General features: G+C 56.5%; 1 protein-coding gene across 2 annotated transcripts in view; it reads right to left on the bottom strand.

The window, feature by feature from the left end:
• FAM53B (family with sequence similarity 53 member B) overlaps positions 1 to 20,096 on the bottom strand; it is a 113,726-nt gene that overhangs the window by 60,625 nt on the left and 33,005 nt on the right. For both annotated transcript variants that reach the window (XM_036828739.1, XM_036828740.1), the window contains exons 2-3: positions 17,675 to 17,938; positions 8,535 to 8,589 (exon numbers count right to left, since the gene is read on the bottom strand). In XM_036828739.1, coding sequence (XP_036684634.1) covers positions 8,535 to 8,589; positions 17,675 to 17,752 — 133 coding nt within the window. In that variant the 5' untranslated portion in view covers positions 17,753 to 17,938. The remainder of the gene's footprint in view (positions 1 to 8,534; positions 8,590 to 17,674; positions 17,939 to 20,096) is intronic.

Here is a 20,096-nt window from a genome sequence, read left to right as displayed (position 1 = left end):
TCAAGTTCCTCAAGGTCCCTTCTCACAGGAGGGGGTGGGGACCCCGAGCTGCACGGCATGTTCTGGATGGAGGGCCGGTGGGAAAGGCCCGAGAGGCCCACCATTCACGTGAAGGGGATAGCGTGAGCCCCCCTCCCGCCGAGACACACTGTGGCCTAGAGCTTCTCAGGGAGGTTCCCAGCACCACGCCTCCAGCAGACGGGGCACAGCCCCGGGACACAGGGCCACTCAGGCTCTCGGCAAGCCCCCCTGACTTCAACCCTCAGGAGCAGCTAAAGCTCCTCCACTTCCCTGCCGAGCCTGCCTTCACAAGGCTGAGGTCACACACAGGAGCAGCATCAGCGCACACGGCACTCTTCCCACGGATGTGGGGCAAACTACGCAAAACACACGAGCCACGTAAGCATCTAGCTCTCTCGCAGATGGCCTGACTAGGTGGCCTCCACGGTGCCTGTCCAAGCCGAGGCGCCACGACCGAGCCTGACACTCCCCGAGGCACAGAAGCCGACGGGCACACACGTGGGGGCAGGAGCTCAGACCCCCCAGCCGCATCACAGGCTTTGGTCCTCAAGCCACCCCTGACGAAGGAGGGCAGAAGGCTGCCGGGTGCGCAGATCCAGAGCTCAGAGAAAGAAAACACCCAGAGGAACACAAACAGCATCTGACCTCAAATGTTCTTGTTTCCATTTCTGCCCTTAAACTTGAAGGGAGATTCCCAGGGGCCCAGGTTCTGAGTGGACTGCAAGCCTTCTTATGTTCAGAAGACAGAGGATATTTACAGCCTTGGATATCTTTGTCCTGTGTTTAGAGGCTGCCTTATGGTGACATAACCACAGCAGAATGTGGTTTCTAGAAAAGGTTAAACACCTGAAGCACAGACCCGAGGTACAGAAGGTTCTTGCCGCCCAGGCTGGGGCAGCAGGCCTCAGTCAGATCAAGGCCGGCTGACTCATTCCTGGATTTCACACCTGTCTATTGTACTGACATCAGTCTCCTGCCCTGCCCTGCCCTGCCCTGCCTTGTGGGTTGGGCTGTGCTAACTTGGCCTCAGGGCTGCAAGGACTCTATGCTTGATTTGGGGGTAGAAGCTCACCAACCCTTTCAAGGGGAAACTCAAGAGAATTGAGGTGTCTCTCTGAAACCAGCTTTATTAAACCGGTCTTATGAAAAGAACACAGGTGGAAAAACATACAGGGCAAGGACATGAGCTATCCCTCAATGGCGTCAACTACTTTTAAATGAACTTTTAGAGGCCCTGGCCCACGGGAGTGCCTCTTTCCCTGTATCACCAGAATGGAGACTCAATTCAGAGCTGTGTCAGAAAGAAAAGGTTCCTGGGCTCTGCCCACCCAAGCTTCAGCCTCTGGTTGTGCCCCCTCACCTGCAATAAATCATAAAATGTCAGTGGCGTTTTGGGCTCAGGGACAACAACAACGCAGGATGCCAAGCTCCTCAGCCAAGGCCTGAGGACAAGGGACAAGGATGGCTGGAGACAACTAACGCTCCACTGGTCCCACCAAGTGGAAGGCTGGCTCAAGGGGCACTGGGAGATGCCCGAGAGGCTGGTGGGTTCGGAGTGGTTACTGGGGCCCTGCCGTCACCAGCCAGGTTGGGGTGGCGCATGGCAGCTGCCACTGCTTCTGGGAAGTCTTTGCTCTCACAAAAAGAGGCCCAGTGGGATCCCCAGACAGTACAGAGGTGTAAATAAAACCCTCCAGACTGGCCATTGGGAGCGTGGGCCTCAGCCTCCCAATCTGTAGGAGGAAGTGTGGACTAGGGCCCTGTGACGGCCCCTTTCAGCTCTGAATGGACCTCCTGCTCCATCCCCGACCTCCAGAGATACGCTGGGAAAAGCTAGTGGCAACAAAAACTCTGAAGAGACAGAAAGGCTGGTTTCATCCATCTCCGTCAGATTCCCACCCGGGCTGTGGGTATGCACAGAGCATGGGAAATGGGCAGCTGCCTGCGATTCATCTCTAAACCGATGTGTGCAGCAAAGCTGGGTGCCATTATACAGACCAGAAAACTGACAGCTGGGAGAGCTTTTCAGGAAACTGTCAATAAATCCACATTAACTGTTAATTAACTAACACCCCATTGGGATCCTGGCTGAAGTTGGGAAAAAGCGTGAGCACATATCCCAAGCACAGTACTCATCTTGTGGGGTATTCACAGCACTCCCCGTGTGACTGGTGGGGAAACTGAACTTCAAGACAGCATCACGTCTCACCTACGGACACACAGCTAGCAAAGAGCGGCCTGCGATCCCAAGGCCGTGCTCTTGCGGTTGGGTCAGGCTGCCTCCTAACGACCATTTCTGCACGTGGAAGGCCACCTGGCGATGCACCACACTGGGGGTGCCCAAGGCCAGTCGGGCAGCTGCCAGCCCCTGTCCTCTGGCAACTCTGGGGCCCCTCTCCAGCCCATGTCAGACCAGCACGGGAGAGAAGGCAGCCTGGGAGGCTCCCTTGTCACTGTAAACAGCCATCATGTGCTAACTACACTTTGCACCTACTTCCATTCTGTACATTATTCCAGAAACACTGTCTGAAACCAATAAATGGTGCAAGGAAAAACCGAAAGCACTCTGTATGGACAAACCTTACACTATTTTAGAGATGGAAAGGTCACACCTATGACCACAATAAATAAAAATAGTCACTAAAAGTAAGTTTTTAAAAATCAGGCATAGGGGCTTCCCTGGTGGCGCAGTGGTTAAGAATCCACCTGCCAATGCAGGGGACACGGGTTCGAGCCCTGGTCCGGGAAGATCCCACATGCCGTGGAGCAACTAAGCCCGTGCGCCACAACTACTGAGCCTGCGCTCTAGAGCCCGCGTGAGCCACAGCTACTGAAGCCCGCCAGCCTAGAGCCCGTGCTCCGCAACAAGAGAAGCCACCGCCATGAGAAGCCCGCGCACCGCAACAAAGAGTAGCCCCCGCTCTCCGCAACTAGAGAAAGCCCACGCGCAGCAATGAAGACCTAACGCAGCCAAAAAAAAAATCATGCATGTGCACTTTTGGTTATGGATATACTAGCCTATTTTGGTTAATAATCAGTTTCTTATAGGAGACCCTGGTCCAGTGATGATACGCAGCATGGCCATGTCTGAGAGACGGAAAAAGCCGCAGAGACCAGAAATTCTGGCTGTGTTACCACTGTTGTTCATTTTGTTTCAGTCATGTGTGTGTTTGTTCTCAGAAACCTAAAATGCTCAGCCTCTGAATGCTGGCTTTTTCCTGCACGGTGCAATCACATCCCACTTTCAGTGACAAACAGCGGTGGAGTGAAAAGACCAAAGGCTACCAAATCTCAAAGTGATATCTTTTCAACCTGCACAGCTCAACAGAGCCGAATGATTCACCCGTAGAAATTAGTACAGAGGGTGCCCCCGGGAGAAACCCTTTTATGCACAGAGCAGACTTTAACAGCCAAGTCATTAAACACAGAAAATAAGGGCTTATCATTAAAACGCTGACAAACCTGAACCAGAGTGGCACAAGCAGGGCTGCTATCGTATTTTTACAATAATTCCTTTTTATACATAATGTATGGCCCTTCTGCTCAAGTTTCCTCTATGTTCTTTGCCTGTGGAGTAATTTACATTAATAAATAATTTATTACCATAACTCCTAAAGTAATTATGGGTTTCCGCCCAATTTTCTTTTCTTTTTTTTAGCATCTGAATTGTTTTGTTTTCTGTCCACTGACTTGTATTTACACAACTTTTCCCTGTGGCCTTTCAGATAATTGGTGTCGCATGCACTTTCTCACGTTATTTGATTTCCGGTCTTCTCCTGGCCTGAGCGCGGAGGAAAATGGAGTGTGTAGTGTCCAGTGTCCCTGCAACACGGAACTCATTCAAGGGGTGCAATTAGCCAAGGCGAGGGGGGTGAGTGGAGGCCCCTCTCACCCCCCCACTTGCCCTGTTTCACCAAAAGAGATTCAACTAGTACACGTGTGACCCTGGGTTAGCGTGAAGAAGCATCTCCCACGGCAACCGCTGGAGGAGCCCGAGGGAGGGAGCCGCGCGCTGAGGCTGCCCGGGCAGCCCCCGCCTTCCCCAGCACAGAAAGGCCTCTCGGGAGCAGCCAGGCCCCTGTCCACACCCACTAGAAGTCACGGCCAGGAATGGGGGTTGGCTCGCCTCTCAGGCCAGCTAACCGGTGGGCGGGCCACACCCATGAGACTGCCACCTGACCAAGGTTTCCTGTGTCAAGAACGCAATAACCGGGCAGACATGGCTCTTCCCCAGAGAAGCTGGTTGCAGAGGAAATTCCAGTTCAGCACAGGTGCACTGAGGACGGTCTGGGAGGTGAGAAAAGAAACCAAGAGGCACAGCACCGTCTCTGCTAGAAGGGGCCCTGCGGTAACCAGGCTGGGCGGGCAGCCTGATGATGGGCACCCGGCCCCGGCCGGCCAGTGGCCTGGCTCCACTCTGCCCTGCTTCTCTCATCCACACTTCACACTGCCTTTGTCCCCCCAGAGCACCACTTTGGAAAAGAACAAAATCACTTCTTTGTATCAAGTCCCCAAACTTGGGGCACGGGGCGGGGGGGAGAGACAAGGGTGGGGAGGGACCTGTAATCCAGCTCACAGTAACTGAGCATGAAGTACTTCAAAACACAACATTGTTGTGAGCGCCGATTATATTAGTAAAGCATTTTATCTCAGTGGGTGCAGAGGAGGCTGAGCTACTTGCAAGGGTGGCTTTTTAAGAGGAAGCAAACAGGCACTCCCTACCCGAATACACTTGCCTGGTTTTCCTTAAGAACATTTATGAAACTCCAACTCATCCTGGTGTCCAGCTAGGACCCTTGCATGGGGGCTTAGGAGGGAAATGCCCCAAGTCACAGGGCCAAGCTGTCCCCAGCTCTCACGGGAGAATTCCACTGATCAGGGCCAGAACGTGAGTCCTTTTTCTTCAGGAGACAGGCAGGCGGTTTTGGTGATTATAATACTATGATTTTTTTTTTTTTTTTGGGGGCTGCATTGGGTCTTCATTGCTGTTCGCAGGCTTTCTCTAGTTACAGCAAGCAGGGGCTACTCTTCTTTGCGGTACACGGGCTTCTCATTGCAGTGGCTTCTCTTGTCACAGAGCATGGGCTCTAGGCGCGCAGGCTCAGTAGTTGTGGCTCATGGGCTCAGTAGTTGCCGCACGTGGGCCCTTGAGTGCACAGGTTTCGGTAGTTGTGGCACGTGGACTCAGTAGTTGCGGCTCACAGGCTCTAGAAAGCAGGCTCAGTAGTTGTGGGGCATGGGCTTAGTTGCTCCGTGGCATGTGGGATCTTCCCCGACCAGGGCTCAAACCCGTGTCCCCTGCATTGGCCGGCGGATCCTTAACCACTGCGCCACCAGGGAAGCCCCAGAGCTATGATGCGTTATCTTTGCTGAGCATTGTCCATCCCAGGAAGGGCCCAAAACCCTCTGGAAAAGTCTGGCTGGACCCACTGGGTGTCCTCTTCCCTGCTACGGCAAAGCAGGCACAGCTAAGATGAAGTCTCACTGCTACTCAGGTCACAGGGCGAGGCCACATCTTGAGTCCCGGGTTCACTGGGCTGGAGCAGCCACCGGAGTCTCCACGAGCACACAGCCTGGAAGGCCTTGGACCGCTGACATTCCCGCCTCAGCAAGTGCAGGAAAGGGGTGGAGGTGGCAGGGGCTGAGCCGGCACCTCCTGGGTGCCACTGTCTCTTTAAATCCCACAAACACCTGCCATGTGCAGAATGAGGAAAGTGAGGCTCAGGAAGATGCGCTACACGCCTACACTGCCGAGGGCCCGCTTCAGGCGCCTATCGGGGAAGTCGGCCTAATCCACGGGAATCCACTGCTCCCTGGCCTTCCTCCTCCGCCAGATAGAAACCCCCTCGAGGGCAGGGGCTGATTCGCTCTATCCCCGCCCCAAGCGCCTGACACAGAGGAGGTATTCAATAAATACCTACCAGAACAAGCCACTGAAACCAACTGTGGTGAACTTTTCTAAAAGCCCTGGTAGTCCGTGCTGTCAGGTGGGTCAGGGTCTCCCGAACCAAGAAGGGGCTGAGAACAGAAAGATGAGCACGTGGGAGAGAGAGAAACCGAGGAGAGGGTGGGGGTAACGGCGCAGACCCCCCAGAGTGGCTGCCCCACTGCCCCTCCACTGCCTGGCGGTGCCCTAGTGCCAGCCGGCAGAGCAGGAGGGGGACAGACCCCACGGAAGGGAAGAGCCCGAGGGCGAGGGGAGCACTGCAGAGCCCCTCCTGAAGAGCCACCCGGCAAACCAGAGCCTGGATGGGGCAGCAGCACAGGCCGTCCTGGAAAGCCCGGGCCAGAGAGAGGCTCCCCCCCAACCGCCCCCAGCGAAAAGCAGGCCTCTGGGCTCTGCGGGCTCAGACCAACTCTGCTGGGAATCTGGGAAAAGGCCTCCCCCCACACGCCTCTGCCTTGGTCCCTGGGCCTGAGCATCTTCCCCCGCAAGGGCGACTCTCACTCACACCCCCTCCCCAAGGAGGCCAAGGTGGTCCCTTTGGGCATGGAGGCCCCCTGCAGGAGCAGGATTCTCACTTTAGGTCTCAGCCCTCTTCTCCACCTATTGTGTGTATGGAGCTCATGCTGTGCCAACCTCCTTACAAACGTCTCAGAGTGCTTAAGGCGCGCCTACGAGGCAAGTGTTGTCCTAACAGCCATTTTACAGATGAGGAAACTGAGGCTTAGAAAAGGTAAATAGTTCACAGTGACTATGTGAGTGCCAACACCACCATCACGAACCCACAGGAGCTCCAACTTATCATGATGCACTTGGAGCAAAGGCCAAGGAAGCCCAATGCACGACACGGCCTTGAAATAAAGACCAACATCTCCACAGTCCAGGTCACTAGTCTGGCCCAATTCAGAGCTGATGTCCTGGCTGGGCTGAGGGGTTGGCGTGCCCAGGAGCCCCTCTCTCCTTCCTGGACACGACAGAGGAAGGCAGCCCAGCCACAGCTCAACTGTGAGTCTGACCCAGGAAGCAGGCAATGAGGCAGGCTTCTGGGCCACGTGGATGGGTCGCTGAAGGTTTGTCAAAAGCCATTAACCACCACCGAGGTGTTCAGTCAAGCCCCATGTGGGGACAGGCCTCAGAAGTGTCTCTGTCACACGGGTAAACCAAGGCCAGGTGAGCTCCCTGTTTCCACTTCCTCTGGGCGGCAGCACCAAGAGGGCCGCCCGGGGCTCTCCCACAGAGCTGTGGCTTGTGAGTGAGAAGAAAACAATCCTCACCCGCTCCGGGTCCAACTCTACCCACCTCATGAGGCCTCAGTTTCCCCAGATGTGAGTGGGCGCCCCTGCCCGCCCCCCGAAGCAGCTGCGGAGTCCAGGAGGTCCTGCATGTGAGGCGCGTGGCACAGCACCATGCTCACTGTGACACCCCCAGCACCACCCCCATCCCCATCACCACCCCCATCACCCACCTAAGGGAACTGAGTCTAAAGAAGAAAACGCCGTGCCCAGAGGCAAAGGGCCGAGACAAAAGGCAACAGAGACTTTACATAGTCCTGCGGAGACAAACTTGAAACCCGAAAGAGAGGACCCATCGTGGAAGCCTGGTTTACAGAAACTCATGTGGCGAGGTGTCTCTGCAGGGGGCAGGAGTCCACGGGAGGGCGCGCAAGGAGAAACTGCCCGATCATCCGGAGCCGAGGGAAATCAATACAGTCAATACAGTCATCTTTTTGGCCCCCTTATAAAAACGGTAATTAACACTCGCATGGGAACAGGGTACCGAGGCAACCTTTCTGGAAAGCATGTCAGAAATATGAAGCAAGAGCCTTAAAAATGAAAATGTTCCCCTCTCCAGCCTCTCTATTCCATACCTGGGAACGATCCTAAGGAATAATCCAAAAGGCAGAGCAAGATTCAGACACTGAGTCACTGTTAAACAGAAAACAGAACAGTCCTTCTACCCAACAACCAAGAAACAGTTACATCGTTAAATACATTTTGAATCATCCACACAATGCAATACCATAGCCTCATTAAAATGCGTGGAATGGGCAATTTTAGCGCTGCGGGGAAACGATGGTAATTATTACTAAGCGAAAAAAGCGAAAAAAAAATTTTGTAAATAATTTTGTACAATCGTATGTTCGTCATGGACTTGGCTATGTAAAAAATGCAATGGACATAAACTACACCAAAATATTAACAGTAGTTATAACTGTGTATTGGGGCTGTGAGAGATTTTTATTTTATACGTTACACTATGGTGCATTTTCTGAATTAAAATAAAATGAACGTGATTACTTTAATAATCAGACAGAAACTCTCAGGATCACTGTTGGAGATTAGATTCGTAACCACACACCAGCGCCCGGCCCCTCAGTCAGCCGCAGCAGCCCCTGCACCACTCCCGCACCGCTGAGACCAGAACAGTTCAAACACACAGAAGAGAGTCCCCACGGCTGCTCCTTGTGCCTGCGTCCCGCAAGTGCTTTTAGCGTCTCACCTGGAGGACTCAGGCCCTCGTGGAAGGGCTAGAGAAGGACTGACTGTCCACAGCCACCTTGGTTACTCACCCATAATTCCACAAGAGAAAAGTGTCGGTCCTTGACTCATCTTCTTTGGCGTGTGCTGAAAACAACCAGAAAAGCTATCACTCTTCAAGTCATAAGAAGCACGTTTGCACATGACCCTGCACTGATCCCTTGCTAAAGTCACAATTAAAGGGGTAACGTCAGATTAGGGAAAGGAGAAAAAAGTATTAAAAGAGACATCTGCCCATAATTAGGTCTGGGCTCTTTGTCCGGAGCCTTCGGTGAGTTATGGAGTCCATCAAGTTAATGGGCTTTAAAAACACACAAGAGAGCCCCGTGACTTCTGACACTAGGGGATTTTTCCACGTGAGTGATACAGAGGAGGGTGCAGGAGGAGCTGTGATGTGAACAGTTCACCGAGCTGAGCTGGAGGCAGGCCTCCCCACAGCCAGGCTAGGAGGACAGGGGACCTCTTCCTGTCCATGGTGACAGGAAGAACCTTGAGTGAAGGGCAGAGGCCACCTCCAGAGCCCTCCCTTCGAGACACAAGGAGAACACCTCTTCCGTCTCTGTGAAGAAGCAACGGGTAAAGCTCAGGAGCGTGGCCCTGGCTCTGCAGGCTGCTGTGCAGCCAGGAGGCCCCCCGAGGCATCCTCACGAACTGAAACAGAAACTCAAAGGTTATGTCTGGTCTCAACACATAGCTATGGCTTTTGAGCTGCTCGGCACCACATTTCCACGGTGGCGTCCCCGTCCACTGTAAACACCGCGCATCTCCTCTCTAACCCCACACCTAGCCTCAGCCGAACACTGTGATCATTGGGTGAAAAGCCAGTGAGGCCTAGAAGAACCCCAAGTCCAGGCACTTGCTCCATGGCTACACAGTAACCCGAGCGTGGAACATTCCAGGGGTTCCTGGTGCTGGCCGAGGCCCAGGTCAAGAGGCCTGTTCTGACCTCTGATGAGGAGGACACCATCTGTGCCCATCGGGGCCCCAGGAAGAAGGGTCTCACTCATTCCTGCCTTCCTTCCTTCCTCCAGTCATTCAGCAAATAGGTACCGGTAATTCGTTACGTGCAGGCTGTGCTGGGGTTCAGCGTGCAATGGTGCAAGAAGCTCTCAGCTCCAGAGGGGTCAGCGGTCACAGAGGGCTCTAGCTGCTGAGAGGAGCCCCAAGTGACACGGACGTGCAAGGCTACCGGTCCAAGAAGTGGGCAGGAAGCCAGGCCCTGGCTCTTTCAGGCCTGGAAGGAGGAGGGGGTGCTGACCAGGAACAGCCGGCCCACCCAGATAAGAGGGTAGCCGGTGTCTGGCAGCAGCTGCCCCACCCCTGTCCTCAGCTGCCCGAGTCAGGGACCTTTGCCCTCGGTCAGCAACGTGCTCATCCATCAGGTTATCAAGGGTCCGTCCTGACCAGTCTGGAACACGGAGGTGAAGGACGCCCGCCTCAGCCCTAAGGAAGCTCACACGTCACAGAGGCCACAGTCACACAAACCCCTGAGCTACAGAGAGTGGGACTGGAGGGAGGTGGGCCAGGCCGTGGGTGCTGGGGTGCTGGAGGTCAGGGCTGGCTTCCGGGGGGCAAACAGAGCTGCTTCTAAAGGACCAGAAGGAACTTAACGGGCCGGGGGGGAAGGCGGGCAAGGCCGCCCTCCTCCAGTCCCCCATCTTGGGTTTAAAACAATCCTTATGTGTTCAGGATAGGTCCCCCTCCTGGAGTCCACCCGGGGAAGTATCTGGAAAAAGTTAGAGACGGCTGCCTCTGCCTCCCTCCCAGCTCACGCCAAAGTCACTGAAGGGAGAGCGGGTGACAGACACTCAGAGCCCTGCCTCCGGGCAGCGTCACCTGCGGAAGCCAGACAGGCCCCACGGCCCAGAGAAGGTTCGGAGAGAGAGAAGCTGGGCCTGGCTGGTGCCACAGGCCCGGCTGTTCGAGGGAGGCGGCCCCGACGCTGCAGGAGCCCCAGCACAAAGCAGACACCCCCCGGGAAGCACAGACCCCGTCCCTCCCCACCCCACCGCCGCGCCTGGTGGCGAGGGGAGCCACCCAGGCTGGGAGCCCACAGACACCCAAACCAGGACCGGGCCAGGGCAAGCAGGAGGGCACGAGACACAGGGGCCACGTGTCACTGCACTGGGGCCACCGAGGAAGGCCTGGGTTTACAGACACAGCGGGAAGCAAACTGACTGCTGATGGTCAGGTGGGCACTGCTCACCGGCCCCTCCTCCCCCCCGCCAGGCCGCTGTGCTCCAGACAGAGGGGCAGCTGGGAGCCCTCCCAGGAATGGGGGCCGGTGAGTGGGCGCCAGAGATGCTGGGGGGGGTCCGTGCCCACGGACAGGAGCCACTGGGCCAGCGCGCAGGGCTCCCCGGCCCTCACTCACTCACTCACTCATTCATTCACGTAGCGAGGACCTGTCTGCGTTTGCCGCAGACCCGCTCGCCAGGCTGGAGAACACACGCTCGGAACGACTGCTTCTCCTGCCCCACGCCGCCCGGCTCGAGCCCCACCACCCTCCACCGAGGGACCAAACGAACCCCCGACCTGGTCCCCGCCCTGCGCCCCGGCCCGTCCTCCATCCTCCATCCTCCACACAGACCCAGGGGGACCAGGCCACGTGGCTGCTCTGCTCACAACCCTCCAACCACTCCCCACAGCAACCGGGTTGAAACCCGGCTGCGCCCCCTCCTCGCAGCCCACCAGAGCCAAACCTCCGTCCATCCCGGCCTCACTCACGCAGCTCGGGACCAGCCCAGCTCGCGGCCGCCTCAGGGTTTTTGCTCTGTGGCTGGTTCCTGTCACGTGGCCTCCTTGGCGGCCTTCCCCGACCATCCCGGCCGAAAGCTGCCCTCCCCACCCGCGCTTTTCTCCACGTGGCCTTGTTTAACGCTTTCCCCGTGTGCACGAGTTCATCTGTTTCTCTGCTCATGCTCCACTCCCCCCAAAATCAAGCTTCTCGAGGCTGCTGTCCTGTCTCCGATATTCCCGGCACAGAGCAGGCGCCACGTGACTCTCTGCTGACCGACTGCTATGCCCACCTGTCAGCCCAAGCTTGTCTTGCTCTTGCTGCCACACGCCTGGCGAATGCAGGGCCGACAGAAAAGGATTTTCACTGGACAGGATCTGCTGCCTCCCAAACTCTCTGGGCTTGTGCCAAGTCAAAACTCAGCGGAGAAGGGGGGAGAGCACCAAAGTTGGGGTCGACCCCCGGGCCGCCCAGGCTCCCCACGCGGCCTCTGACTCTGCACCCAGGGGCACACGTGGACGGGCCATCCCTCGCACGGAGATCTTACGACTCGAAGGAACACCTTCTCCGTGTCCCCTGGCTTGGGTAAGCCCCACGACCGCTCCCCTCATTGAGCATGTGAAACCGCACGGCCTGGTGGTGCACCCCCTTATTCTGCTAGCAGCACCCCAGTTTTGCACTGGGACTCCTCCCCTCCCTCACCGGACAGTGTCTTGGTGGGACTGTGTCTCTATCCCCCTGGCACGGGGTGGTTGTGGCCCACCAGACACTCCTGCTCCGGGGCTGCGACTCCTGGACCGAGGGGGTGCGGGCTGGCTCAGCCCGCGGGGAGGCCCCGAGCCTGCCACAAGCCTCCGCCTCCACCATCCTTCCGGCTACCCTGTCCCTGCCCTTTCTGGGGCTTCATTCACCAACTCCCCTCCCATATTTCTCTCAATCGCTCCAGGGAATTCTCTTCTGGTGTAAATCAGTGGGAGACAGTCTCAGCTGCTTACAACTGAGGAACCCTGGCCAATTTCGTGCCGGACTTCAAGAGGCTAATGGTGAAGTAGGCCGTGGCTCAGCTACTTGAAGGAATATCATGCAACTGCTCAAAGTGATTTTTGGGCAGAGGCTTCTAGTGCCAGGAGGAAACATAATTTATAAGTTAAACCTGCTTAACTAAAAAGACGTAAGAAAACCTGCCAAACTATGTATAGAGCAGTGTAGTTCCCCCCACCCTCCCGCCCCGCCTGAAATACAGCTTCTTCCTCTTTCTTTTCCTTCATCCTCTTCATGACGCTCAATTCACACTGGTCTGTGTGTGTAGACAAATTCCATCAAAATAATTATGGAGAAATGCTGACTGATAGGACAGCAGCAATTTTAAGGTCAAACATATGGCCTGAAATAGTCATGAGCTAACTACTTCCCCCTGGGGCTTTCTGCCTCCTGTTGGGGTAAAGAAAAAAAAAAAAAAGATGGGATCAGGCCCCCATCTTGCTTTCTGAGTCCCGTGCGTGAGCTGGGCTGGCTGTGGGCAGGCCAGAACATCACGTAGTCAACAGCTTCCCAGGGTGTTAGGCCCCAGGCACACTCTGACTGCTGGCCACTTTCCCTGGGCCCAACAGCGAGGTTCCCACTGGGCACCAAGTTGTCCAGGGCTGCTCTATTCCCACTGGTTTGTGCCATTCTGCAGCCAGCCTCCCAGACCCTTTGAGCCTTCTGCACTCCAGTGGGAAGGATGAGCCAATCACTACGTGGACGATGTGGTGAGGCCAACAGGCCTCAGGGGAAACTCTCACCATCTGAGGTTTCACAAGACACTCAGCATTCGCACACAAGTGCACGCCCAAGCCCTGGCTGGGGTCTGCAGTGCAACAGAACAATAAGCACGGCTCCCCGGGGTATTTCTCCTACTCCAAAGCCTCTGTTCCTGAGCCTCCCCCAGGGCAGAGCCTGGTGTCTGGGAGACTCCTTGGATCACCAGAGAACGTTTGGGAATCAGATCTTCCATAGGAAAGGCAAAAGCTGGAAATCAAATTGAGGCTCCAGGGGCCATCTGTCTGACTAAGTAACGCAAGAAACCCTGACTTAAATAAAGACACAATTCAGGTCATTATTTAATGAGGAACTAGCTCAGACAGAAAACAGCCGAGCTCATCTCTGGCCATAATCATGCTTCTTCATAACTTTCCTCTGTAGACTACTGACTAAAGCAATCACATCACTTTTCCTTCTCCTGATGCAGCGCTACAGGGAACCACAGGGCCACGCAGAACAGGCCCACGCTCACGCACTTGAGGGGTACAAGTGGGGCACCCCAGCCTCTGGAAGGGAACAGGGTGAGACCTTGGCAGTACAAAGCAGGAGGCAGAGCCAGGCCCGAGAAGAAAGAGAAGCTGAGGAGGGAGAGGCGCCCTTAGGTGGAGGCCCTTGAAGACGCTGATGGAGACAGAGCGAGCGGGCGTTAGCCACGGCAGGGCGGGCCCTGGTGTCCCTGCTCGCCCTTGATGCGGGGGTGGGGGGAGAGGCAGGGGACTGCCTCGGGCTCTGTGCACCTCTGGATTCCGGCCAGGGGCCCTGGCTGGGGCCGTGGGGCCCAACGCCGACTCCGGGTGAGCGGGACGATGAAGACCCTGGGTGCCCAGGCAGCTGGGTGCCAGGCTGGACATACTCACTGAACTCTTCTGCCGGGCAAGTCACTTAGCCTCGGCGTCCTAATCTGACAAGCCTGGAAGGAAGGACCTGCTCCCAAAACGGGTGTCTGTTGTGGCCGGAAATACCTTGAGGCTGAGCAAAGTGAGGCGGCCTGGAGCCTCGCTCTGGCCTCCGCCCCCCGCCCTCCAGGGAGCAGTGCACCCCAGCTCCCGCTGGTCTCCAGACTTGAGAGAGGCTGGGAGGCTTGCCGGGGAGAGGAGGCTGGGCCTGGCCGGGGAGGAGGGAGAACAGGCCCTTGGCCGGAGCGTGGGCGGGCGGGAAAGAGCTGGGGGAACGCAGCCCCGAGGTCAGATGTCCGGGCGGCCTTCCAGCGGCAGCAGCTAATGTTAGCACACTCAGAGGAAGAGCTGCTCACAGGGGAAAGGAAGGCGGCCGGCCGCGCGGAGTGGGGGAAAGGGGAACCGAGTCACTGCACTCCCCCACCCCGCCCCCGTCCCCCCGGGGGAAGGCGATACTGAGTGCTTGTCAGTCCCCTGTCTGCCCACCTCTCTCGGGAGTAGGGGCAGGCACGTTGTCACCAGCATTTAGCTTTTAGGGAAAGGAGAACAAGAGAACCATGACGGGGACCTTCAGCAGGCAGGGAGGGGCGGCCAGGGCCCAGGGGGGCCCAAGCTTCTCCTCTCCCAGTGTTTCCAAGCCCCCAGGGGACCGTCACCTGCAGTTTTAGGCTCTGTCCTCACTGCGGGGCCTCTCACTTCCCTAATTCCAAAGCGGCCTGTGGTGATTCATGATTTCTTTTTTAATCTGAACCCCCAACTTCTGTTATCTTCTTAGTCTGATTAGAAAACAAAAGAGAAAAGCTTTTCCATCTTTCCTGTTATTATCTTGATGGTATTTACATGAGGATGATGTTACCCGTTTAGGAAGCTGAAGCAAAACCCCCATCTTCCTCTCAACCTTGCTGGCTGTTCAGAGCAAATTCTAATCAGTTTATCGTACATTCTGTGGATGTCATCACTAGGCTGGTCTTATTTAGGGTCTTTCTTTGGTTGTTTACAGCCGTGCCTCTCCCCAAGGCCTAGAGGATTCCAGGACGACAGCCTCAGGAGCCGGGTAGGGGCAGGCGTGAGAGCCTCGGTGGGTGAACACGGCCTGGACTTGAAGCCTGCGTCCTGGCACCCTGCTCGCCAGCTGTGTGACCTGGGCCCTCCATCCCCTGGGCTCTCTGTTTCCTGCCTGTATAGCAGGTAGAGATGGACGAGTCCCCACCCCTCAGCAGGCTGGGGGAGGCTCCCGGAGAGGCAGGGGTGACGGCACCTCTGCAGGCCCCGCACAGACCACGCTCCCATCCTCCCCCTTGCCTTCATTGTGCTTCCACCTGCACCGTGAGAGCAGACCCAGGCCAGACCTGTAACGTGCTGACAACCTGTGATGCACCCACCAACTGACACAGGAGAAGGCCGCTCTCCAAAGGTGGCTGCTGCCCACAGCTGGCCTGCCCATCTGGGAGTCCAGGGGAGGGAAGAAGAGAAGGAACACAGAAGGCGATGACTTTCCAAGAAGGGGAGGGGTGTGGGAAGAAAGGCCAGACCCCGACCTGTGAAGCCACCGAGCCCCCTTCAATGGCCATTTGCTTCCCTTGGCTTTCTCTCCTTTTTTTTTTCTGAGAAGATGAGTTTTCCTTCCCCGGCTGGGGCTGGGAGGCCGCACTCCTCCTGGCAAGGGCTCAGGCCCTGTCTCTTTGAAGACCGGCTCAGCTGACCATGGGCCCACGGGCCCTGGACCCAGCTCCATGGCCAAGCCCAGGCAGGCCCACCCCCAGATGGAACCAAGTTTAGCGGCGGCAACGGAGGCAAACAGCACAGCTGGAGCCAGAGGGGGCCTCCCTTGGGCCCTCCAGGAGGCCCTCACCCTGAGAGCCATTGCTTTTTGGTCAGAGCTACTCTACACGAGTGCTTTAATTTCAGCGGGAAGGCGCCCACCAACCACAGAAAACAGAGCAACTCATACCTGCACCCCCTCAGCCGTGAACTTGAGCAGCAGAGAAGGGACTGAACGATGACGAGCTGAGAAGCTGGGCTACAGGAGCCCGCATTCACTCGCTCCAAAATGTCCCCTGGGCACCTGCCATGCGCTAGGCCCCAGGGTCAGGCACTGGGTATTCAGCAAGGAGCAAGAGCGACAAAAGTTCTTGCCTTGTGAAGCTCACCTTCTGGGGCAGGAGTCATTCAGTGAACGAGATCAAAATGTTAGAAAGTGGTGAAGCGCCTTGGAAAGAAAAGGACAGGGAAAAGGGGACAGGCAGTACATGGGGGTCAGGAGGTAGGGGAGGTAGTGGAATTAGATTTTAGGCCAAGTGGCCAAAGAAAAGGAGGGAGGGAGAGAGTCCTGCTAAAGGGGAGTGTTCCAGGCCAGGGAAGAAGTGCACAAGCCCTGAGGCATGTAGAGCAGGGGGGCCGGCGTGGCTTGAACAGAGTCAGTGGCGGAGAGCAGCTGAGAGAGAGCACAGTGGTCACGGGGGCCAGAGTACAGCAGACCTCATACATCCCAGTAGGAGTCTGGTGTTTGCTCAGCCTGAGACGGGAAGCCTGTGGAAGGCTCTGAGCAGAGGAGGCACGGTCTGACTTGCATTCCCTCTGGCTGCTGGGTAATGCAAACAGGCTAAAGGAGCCAGAAGCGGGGGCCAGTTCCCAAAAGAATCCAGATGGGAGAGGACGCAGGAGGGACCAGAGCAGCAGCAGTGGGGATGATGAGAGGGACTCTACTGACAGATGTATATTCAACACAAACTGGAAAGGGAGGAGTGATGGGCAGAGACCCTACTTATCTTGCGGAATTCCTTCAGCCCAAGGTGCTCCGTGAAGGCCTGTGGAGTGGACACAGGTCTTGGAGGCTTTCACAAGCTCTTATGAGGACCTAAGACTCACCTGCCTGCTCTCGACCTGGGTCGTGGGGTGAGATCAGGGGAGAAAGCCCACTAGGTGCTAGCGTGGGGTCTCACGAGGGGCTGTGAGGGCGCCAGGAGGGGCGCTGGGTGACATGACCCCGGACAGTGCCCCCATCCCTGACCACAGAAGCAGCAGAGAGTCCCTGGGACGTACCCACGTGCAAACCCCCCCCCCAAGAGTGTTTATGCCCGAGCGGGACTGCTTTCAGCTCCCTCTGCCGGGGAGCAGCCCACCCACTTCTGAGGAATTAGGGCTACAAGGAGGGTGGGGAGGCCGTTTTCTTCTCGGCCTAAGAGGGCCGGCTGTCTGCCTCTCTGGCCCAGCTCACTGGGCCACGTGGCCCGAGGACCACCCTTGCAGAGGGCAGCCGCCACCAGGCCCACCACCTTGGCCGCCAGGCCGCGCCTTCTTTCTCCACTGTCTCCCACTCTGGACACTCCTGAGGTGGCAGCTCTCGCTCGCGCTGACTGCCCTTTGGAGGCCCGGCCTTATCTCGGTACCACCCCGCCTTCTGGAAACCACCTTCCTGACCGGGTGGAGACCAGAAGGAATGTGGGTCTCAGCCTGGCAGGGGCGGCAGAAGCACGCTTGGTATTATTTACCAGGGTGCTGGCCTGCCCTCCCCGCTCGCCAGAGGACTCAAATCTGGGCTGGCCACTTCCTTCTTGTGAGGGCGAAGCCGGGCTCCGGGTGACTCTGCTCCACTGCCCCACCTGCCACGGCTCCCAGAGCTCTGCTTGCGGGCCCTCTGGGCACATCTGCTAAGCCCTCTTGCTCCATCCACAGCCCCACCTGGATATCGGGCCTCAAAAGGGTCACCAGAGAAGCCAGGCCACCGGGTCCTTACCAGCTCAGGGCTGAAGGTCCTGCACGCTACGGGGTCAGCTCCCTGCTTGTCGAGGCTTTGACTTAGGACCATCACCATGGTAAGGGCCTCAGGCACTGGGCGCCAGCCCAGGGTGGGCACGAGCCATCTTCGGGCGGGCAGGCTTGGGCAGAGGCGACCTCCTGGGCACCCCCCAGATGGTGACGTCAGCAGACACGGCTCCCCATCGGCTGCTCACCCTCGGGGTGGGGCTCTTCCAGGAAACGGCCAAGTGTGGTCAACTCCCTGGAAAGACAAAGGAAACGCAAAGGGATTCAGGACTGGGGCAGACCCGGGCCCCGAGAGAGCCGCCCCCTCCCCTTCACGCTGGGACCCTGCTGGGGAACGGAACCGCCTCTCCGCTGCAGGAGATGTATGCTGGCGGGGGCCACGAAGGCCGGAATGGCCTTCCCGGAGTCCTCACCCACCCACAGGCCAGCCTTAGGGTGTCCCTAAAGCCAACACCTGGTGGGCACAACAGTGAATCCCAGCTCAGCCTCATGGCACCTTTAAGACAGATCTCGGGGTCTGGGCTGCTCACAGACTGCTGTCCCCAAAGTGCGCTCAAGCCATGTGACCTCCTGCGCTGAGCTAGCCCTACAGACAGCCCGAGGTCGGCTGAGGTCAGACACAGGCGACCCTGCAGTCAAAGCCCAAGGGCTTGGCCCTCAGGCAGCCGGCAAGGTGGCTCCTGTTCTCCGCCCAGGTCTGAACGGAAGCCACTGGAAGAACCAGGAGGGTCCATTTAAAGGCACATACTTCCCATCCTTGGAAGCACCATGATTCCGAAATGACACATTTGCAACACCGGGGGTCTCCGTCCCCTTCCTCAGAATGAGCCAAACCAAGTCACGGCCTGCGCACACCCCTCTGAGCTCCCAGCAGTGATGGGCCCCTCTCTCATCATCGTTCTACACAGCCCGGAACATCTCCCCGACCCACCCTCATCTCTCACCAAGCAAAAGCCCAAAGAGTGCAGCCTTCAGTCCAGGTTGGGAAAATCGCTCCTTACAAATTAATTTCTCTGATCCTATTTCCATCCCACCCCTCTGTGGTTACACCTTCAGAGGAAGTCACAGAGATCCAAGGAACCTGAAGATCACCATCAAAAAGTAAAAAGTAACGATAACAATAGTAAAAAATGAATAAATAAAAAGCAGCTCCTAATCTGTAATTAAAATCAAACTGGTCAGTGCAGGAAAATGTTTTAGAATCTGCTGCTCTGTGTAAAAATTAATTGCACCCTGGTATTTACTTGCCGTCCAGATTGTAAATCATATTTTCCTGTTTACTTCGATTAGACTTTACAGTGGGTGTTATTGAAATTGCTCAATTACGGGCCAGCTGGCGAGCAGAGGAAAATTACCTTCTACTGTTCTTCGAAAACAAGGTTCATCCAAAGTGCAAAAGCAGGGAAGGGAAGGAGGGAAATCAATACATTTTCAAAGGACTGACTGTTCAGGAGGGAGGGCCGGTGGAGTCTCCAGGCTCCCAGGTCACACTGGGAGACCTGATGCAGAGTTTCAAAGCCACATCAATCTAGAAGTGAAACGTTCTGACCAAGTATGATCTGCCCCAGCAAAGAATTTCAGATCACTCCTCCGAGTCTGGCCAGAAAGCCGAGCCAGGAATGCCCGCCAGCCCCCTGGACGCTTGGCTTGGGAGCAGGGCGGGCCATGTGAGCAGGAGAGTGCCTGGAGTGGTGCCGTGGACTCTCCCTTCAAGAGGACCCTTTGTGCCAATCAGAGACGGAGATGAGGCCTGATAGAGGCCGTCTTCTCTCTAGGTACAATCTCAATTCAGTTCTGGGGCCGCCAGCCACTACCCCAGGCCCAGGGGTGACCCGCCCTCCCCATTCCCTTCTTCCCTAACAAGGCAGGAGGGTTCGGTGGTTACAAGCTCAGGTCCTGAGCCAAGCACACCTGAGCTGGAATCCCAGCTCTTGAAACGTATCGTCTGAGTGACCTTTGCCAAGTTACTTTCTCTCTGAGCCTTGGTTTCCCTTTCCATACAATAGGGACAACAGTGCCTGCCTCAGAAGATGACTGCATCATAAGAAAAGAGAGCTCGGCTTGCTCGGTGAGAAGTCCTAGCTCATTTGAAGAACTGCTCAATAAACAAGTAGCTACTGCCACTAGTTTCATGGGGGAGCCTGTGAGTCCCAATCTTTTCTCAGCAATGGACACCCAAGCATCTGTCCTCTCAAATTTTTTTAAAAGGGAAATTCCATCAAAACTTTTCAAAGCTAAATTCCATCAAGAGGAGACTAGCTGGGCTGCCTGGGTGGCACAGTGGTTAAGAATCCACCTGCCAATGCAGGGGACAGGGGTTCGAGCCCTGGTCCAGGAAGATCCCACATGCCGTGAAGAAACTAAGCCCGTGTGCTACAACTGAGCCTGCACTC

This window comes from Balaenoptera musculus, chromosome 16 (assembly GCF_009873245.2).
Source record: "Balaenoptera musculus isolate JJ_BM4_2016_0621 chromosome 16, mBalMus1.pri.v3, whole genome shotgun sequence".
In the NCBI taxonomy this organism is placed as follows: domain Eukaryota; kingdom Metazoa; phylum Chordata; class Mammalia; order Artiodactyla; family Balaenopteridae; genus Balaenoptera; species Balaenoptera musculus.
Note: the sequence above shows the minus strand (reverse complement) of the source record. Positions and strands in the feature narration are given on the sequence as shown.